Raw genomic sequence first — 6,220 nt, forward strand, 5'->3', positions numbered from 1 at the left:
TGTTTGGAGGCGTTTCCTGAGGCATCATCGGCTCTGATTGGACAAAAACACGTGTCATGCGCCAAAGACAAAGACTCTGATTGGAACACCTGTTTTAACACAACACGGTATCATCTATGAATGGGCTACAGTGATGCCGGAACTACCGTCTGAAAGCCCGGAGTCTCCCGATTAAGAGGGGAAAAAAAAGTAAGTTTCTATCTTTCATGGTTCAACAGCTATGCTCGATTAAACAACATGGTCCCTGGCATCGCCGACGATGCCGGCGTCCCCAGAGTGTTAACAAAGGGACCGTTACAGGGAGGGAAAGGAACAAAAACAGACCTTTGCTTGTAGCGCTACCTGGCAGCGCTGCAGCAGCCTGATCAGCACCTATCTATGACGTCCTCTACTGTTTGGTTTCTTGTTAAAAGCGTCTGCTAAACGCACACCTGACAGAGAACACATGAACGCACCTTCAGCCAGAAGCAGGACATGTGCTGCATTCCAGTCTAGCTTACAGCATCATTTACATTCCTGAATTATGGTGGATTTTAATCTTTTATTGTTGCACAATGTTTCTGGACCGTGTACAAATTTGCTTTTTGACTTTGCTTTTGAAATTTTTGGCAAATTCCTGAAATAGATCCCGGCTTGCACGGTCGCAGGAAAGCGCTCCCTCCCCGGTTGTTGCTCTGGAGAGATCTTAAAACCTCATTAAGACTTTGGGCATGGCTCCATGAAAATAATAAAAACATAAAGAACCTCTGAAATGGATGAGAACAGCTGCTTTTAAGCATTGACATATGTTTACTTGAACCATATGCACTAAACAGACTGTTTTAGCTCTTTTCCTTTAGCATCGCAGGGCTTAGAAGCAACTCAGATTCGCTCTCTCTCCCTGCGACCTAAAACTCAGTTATTTTAACGGATATCAACCCATCCGTGCAAACTCCTCTGCCTAGCTTGTTTGCTTCTGTCAGTCAGACACCGCTGAGCAGCACCTGGGAACAATTGAGTGTTCTTTGTGCTTTCAGATTCTGATCAAAGGTGGAAAAAACCCAAGCAGCAGATCTGTTAAAGTCATGCTGGTGATATTCAGATAAAGGAAATCGATGAAGTCATCCTATGAGCAAATGGAAACGGATGTCCCTCTGTTTTCCGTATCCATGTTGTGTCCGTTTCAGTCATCTCTACGAAGAGTTTGGATAAAACACATCGTTGGTGAAGAAGGCATCAGGTCTGGGAACGCCTGCAGACAATACTCAGGGATTTAAACGCCACAATGACCCGCATGGCTTCCGTGAAACAAATAAAAGATTTCATTTAAAGGGAATTTTTCTGTAATAAGATGGAGATTGGTGACAGTAAAACTTATAAGAAGAGAATTTTAACATGTGCAATTTTAGCATATTTTTCTAATATAACACAAAACCTCTACTTTGTCTTAAAAGGCTTAAAAACCTCAATATGTGCAACGAGACATGAGCAGTGAAGCCACAACACTTGGAGTTTCTAAATGTATTTGTAAAATATCTCAAATATGGTATAAATATAGAGATATGTTGATAATCTCAACATGTAAATAAGACTCTTGGTTTGGAACGGAGGAGAAAAAAGGTTTTGTAGTGTTTACATGAGGTTTCTCTGCAGGCCGGGAGGCACATGTCCCTTGTCCATCCTCCTGTTTGCATCCATCGCTTTCATTTTCTCGCCACCCCCCCTCAGTCCCTCCCTCCGGCGGTGCTGCAGTGTGCCTGTCCGCCTCGTCCTGCAAGCCTCCAAGCCTTCCTCATCGTCCTGAATTATTCCGGATACTTTCCCCTCATTGTTTCATTACTTTTTCTTTGCTAAATCCCTGAGTTATCTGTATATTTAGGGATCAGAAAACACACTTTCAGTTGATGTGTACTGAACAAAATGCCCAGCTGGAGCACCGTCAGCATCTCTCCTTGTTGGTATTCCTGAGGAGGAGCTCAGCGTTTAGAAGCTCTCGCTGCTGCGGAGCTCCATGACGTGGGTTTATGCTTAAGTGAGACTGAAAAGGTCCCTGATGGAGCTGGCTGTGCAACTCATTGCATTAGAAGTGTTTCCTTTAGCTGCAGTCAATAAGTCAAATGGATTGAGGTCCACCAAAGAGCACATTAGTAACCTATAAGACCCAGATAGAAGTAATCAGGAAAGTGCAGTAAAACAGAAGCACACCTGCACATTTGAAAAGATTTCCTCATCAGACTTTTCATTCAACATGTATTTACTGTAAGCCTTCTCATGCAGCAACACTAAAACTGATCCCACTGAACAAACACACAACATTAAACCATGCAGCTTCTTCTGTTGCTCTGCAGAAAACACAACTCATGCAGCTCCTGTCGCTTCACTCCAAAACAAATCCAGTGGAATTTCAGTCTGAATAGAAGAAATAGCTCATTCACAGCTCATTTGACTGCTTCAAAAGATGTTTAAAACTCCAACCTTGTCTTTCAAGCAGGCGCTAAAATATTTAGAAACTATTTAAAACATTTTCCTCTGACAGTCTGCATTAAATATTCTGTAGGTTGCAACAATGCAAGTGCTTCCAACATAACTGTGTGGCTCTTCTTGGCAGCGTGTGCAAGCTGGAACTGGTCGGACTAACCAAACTTCACAGCAAAAAGCACTTTTAGGGTCGCTTTCTTTACCCCACACTGACTCACAGTATGTACAGTATGTGGACGTTTCAACAAAACTGCCGTGTTGATTTAGCAGCGTGTTCACATCTGCCACCGGCATCTGTCTCCGGTGACACCAGCAAACAAAAAACCCTTTTAAACAGCTGCCATGTGTCAAACTGGTCGACATGCACTGCGGCTGTCAAACAACATGAGCCTCTCCTCCTCTGCAGGCCTGCGGCGCAGCCTTTGAGCTGCTTTCTGCTGGATTTGTCCTGGGATTTTTGGAGTTGCACTGAACCTTTAGTGTCTGTGTCTCTCATCACACATCTCTCTGCTTGTCTGTCCTCCTCGCTGTGGTGGTGCACCTCATCAGACATCCAACCGCTGCAACTCTCTGCTCATTTCTCTTCAACTTTTCTACCCAGAAACTTTACAAGCAAATTAAACTGAGGCAAATAAATACCAAGAAAACATTTATTCTAAATAAGACGGACAGTTTTAGTGCAAATGGAACTAAGGTGGAATAAAACTCCCTGAAAGCAGGTTTTTCTAAAACACTAAAGATCAGATTAATTTATCTAAATAATCTGTTTTTAAAAAAAAAACAAAAAACTGTTACTTCTCAGTTATTTGTTGCTTTTCTTCTGCCAGCATCTCACATGAAAACAAAACCAGCAGGAATCTGCAGCCACATTCAGAATGATCTGTAAATCTGGAATAAATCATAACAATTGTAAATCTTTGGTCATTTAAACTTTCAGGTTAAAGGAGCAGAATATTTCTGACACTATTTTAACCTGCTTTTCTGGCATTTTAGCAGCTTCATTGGGCAAATTTCAGGTTATTTTACAGTTTTATTGTTTTGCTTTTATATTCAGAGTGAAAACTGCTGAACTTTCCAAATGTGCTCTAATCAATATTTGACAAATTATTGAAAAAGAATTCACTGAAATTTAATCGAAAAACTTCAAAATACAACAGAATTTTATTTTTTTTTCTGATTATCATCTAAGCTTTCATCTTCTACTAAAATCTTTTGGGTTTTAAAATATTATTTTACAGACTTTTAGCCTATTTCTCAGTTTATTTAGATGTTAAAAACCGTTCTGAGAGGGAAAAAGTTCGATCTGCCTTCTATTACCGCTGCGGTGCGTTTTTTTTTTTCTGGATTCATCAAAAAAACCCAAAAAGTTTTGGTTTTCCAGCAGCGGGCTGAGAGGAATGTCTGTGGAGGATCAGGCTAAGTGGTTCCGTTTCAAGTGGTCTCAGAGACCCCATCATGGCCTGCAACAGGCTAAAAGGATCTTCACACTGCATTTCCATGTTGCGTCAGACTGAAAAGCAGCGTGACGTTGTAACCTTTATTATTATTATTATTATTATTATCATTATTATTATTATTATTATTATCATGTGACCAACCAGCCTGCCATCACGCACACGCTGCGGGACTCACCCACGCACTCGTTGGCCTCCCTGGCCGTGGCTCTCTGCCACGGACGGTCGTAGTGGAACGGTTTGCACCTGTCGCACTCCGGCCCCGCGGTGTTGTGCTTGCAGTCGCACACCTGACTCCCATCCCGGTCCTTGATGCACCGGGATGCGTGCCCGTTGCACTTGCATCTCCCTCCCACCTGCAGGTCCGACACGGCGTAGAAGTAGGAGTCCCGCGCGAGCTCCGAGTCGTCCTCGTTCTCGTCGCCAAAAGTGTGCAGGCGGCTGAAGACCACCTTAATGTCCGTGGCCGTGACCCAGTCCTGCAGCACCGGGGAGTTGTCGAAGTCGTGCGCCGACGGCCTGCCGTCCAGCGTGCTGAAGGCGATGAGGCCGCCGCTCAGAGGGTGCATGTCGGTGTGGGAGTCCGTGCACACGGCCTCCTGCTCGTTCTGCTTGGTGATCACCGCCCTGTTGGGCTTGTTGTACATCTTCCTGCACTGGGCAGAGTAGAACTGAAAGGGGACCCAGGTTTTCCCGTAGTCCATGGACTTGTAGATCGCCATGGATTCGGGTCTGGGGGAGCAGAACTGCAGGCTCACATATGTCACCTCAAACTTCTTCCCCAGGGACAGGGTGAGCGTGACGTTCTGCGGGAACTGGATGAAGTTGTCGGACTGCCAGCAGGTGAGGTTGTGGGGGTTGTTCAGGTCCGTCAGGTACGCGGCCGGGTGGTACTTCTTGGGGTCGGACGCGTCGCAGGTGTGGCAGCTCCTGCTCCTCTCGTCTCCTTTCTCCGCGGAGGTCACCACGCAGAAGCGGCTCGGAGTCCTCCCGCAGCTGCTGGACACCCTCACCTCCTTCCCGAAGGCGGAGTTGACGAAGTCCGGGATGCAGCGCCGCGGGTTGCCGTGCTCGTCATAGCAGGGGTCCGGAGGAGAGGTCTGCGCCGCGAACAGGCTCATCCCGTAGCCGCCGAGCGCGCGCGGGCAGGACACGGACACGGCGAGCAGCGCAGGCAGGACAACATCCACAGCCCTGATCATGGTGGATCCGGTGCTCTCCAAGTGTGTGCAGCTGCAGGAAAGAGGGGGGACACGGCGTGCACGCGTGCAGGACAGAGCAAGTTAAATGAGTAACAGGGACACGTCAGGTTTAACAGGACAGAACCCAGAAATCATATCTTACCTGCAGGGAATTACAGATAATATAAAGTAATAATGATAATAATAATAATAATAATAATCAAGTCTTGTCCTGACCGAGCGCACACAGCTCTTCCTGGGTTGTTTGTTTCTCCTCAGATTGGGAGGAAAAAACAGGAGCGGCTGGACTGAAGAGTCGCTTGTGTCCTTATAGCAGGTCTCCCTCCTCCTGCCGCGCTTTTCCAAACCCCTTTCTCTCCCCCCTGCCTCTCCTGCACTCCCTAGTCTGGCTTGGCATGGCTTCAGGTCAGCTCATCCTGCGAGGGGTGACACCACGCGGAACAACGACGTCCACTGGTGGCGCGTCGGAACACTGGCGTGGAGGGGTAAGGGGGGACGGAGGAGAGGGGGGGAGGCTCTGAGGAGTTAAATCAGGATGTTTTACCACAATCTGAACAGGCTGCTGTAAATCAAATGAGTGAGATTATTATAAAATAATGATCAGAAGTTTGTGTGGATCCACGCGGGTCCGCTCCTTTCACTGCCGCGACTAAACAAACCAAAACTCCAGGCTTTTATTTAAATCCTTCATCTGTGTGAGATAACAGAAAGACTTTTAGATTAAAACAGTTTCAGAGCAGATTTAACTTGGCTGAAGTTGCTGCAGCTCCGCGAGACCTGTTGCATGTCGGCTCGAGAAGTTGTGGCGCCATCTTGTGGTCATGAAGGGAAACCCTCATATTCAGGACACATCTGGTTGTGTTTTCTGGTTTGTTCCAGGTGGGGGACGCAGAACACCACTTATTAAATTGCAGGTGTCAAGCTGCAGTCCTCGGGGGTCGGGATTCTGCAGGTTTTTGTTGTCTCTGCTCCAACAATCATGACTGAAATTAATAAATAGGTTGACAAGAAGCTGATGGATCCATTTCATTTGAATCAGCTGTGTTGGTGGAAACAACTAAAACCTGCTGGATACTGGACCTGGAGGACTGGAGTTTGACATCCATG

General features: G+C 46.2%; 1 protein-coding gene across 1 annotated transcript in view; it reads right to left on the reverse strand.

Annotated features, from left to right (window-relative positions):
- Positions 1 to 5,113, reverse strand: part of ntn1a (netrin 1a) — a gene marked incomplete at both ends in the record, with an annotated part of 83,035 nt that extends 77,922 nt beyond the window's left edge. The window contains one exon of the mRNA XM_079265210.1: positions 4,090 to 5,113. Within this exon, the coding sequence (XP_079121336.1) occupies positions 4,090 to 5,113 (1,024 nt within the window). The remainder of the gene's footprint in view (positions 1 to 4,089) is intronic.
- Between the last annotated feature and the right edge of the window lie 1,107 nt (positions 5,114 to 6,220).

This window comes from Telmatherina bonti (assembly GCF_933228915.1).
Source record: "Telmatherina bonti genome assembly, chromosome: 3".
In the NCBI taxonomy this organism is placed as follows: Eukaryota; Metazoa; Chordata; class Actinopteri; order Atheriniformes; family Telmatherinidae; genus Telmatherina; species Telmatherina bonti.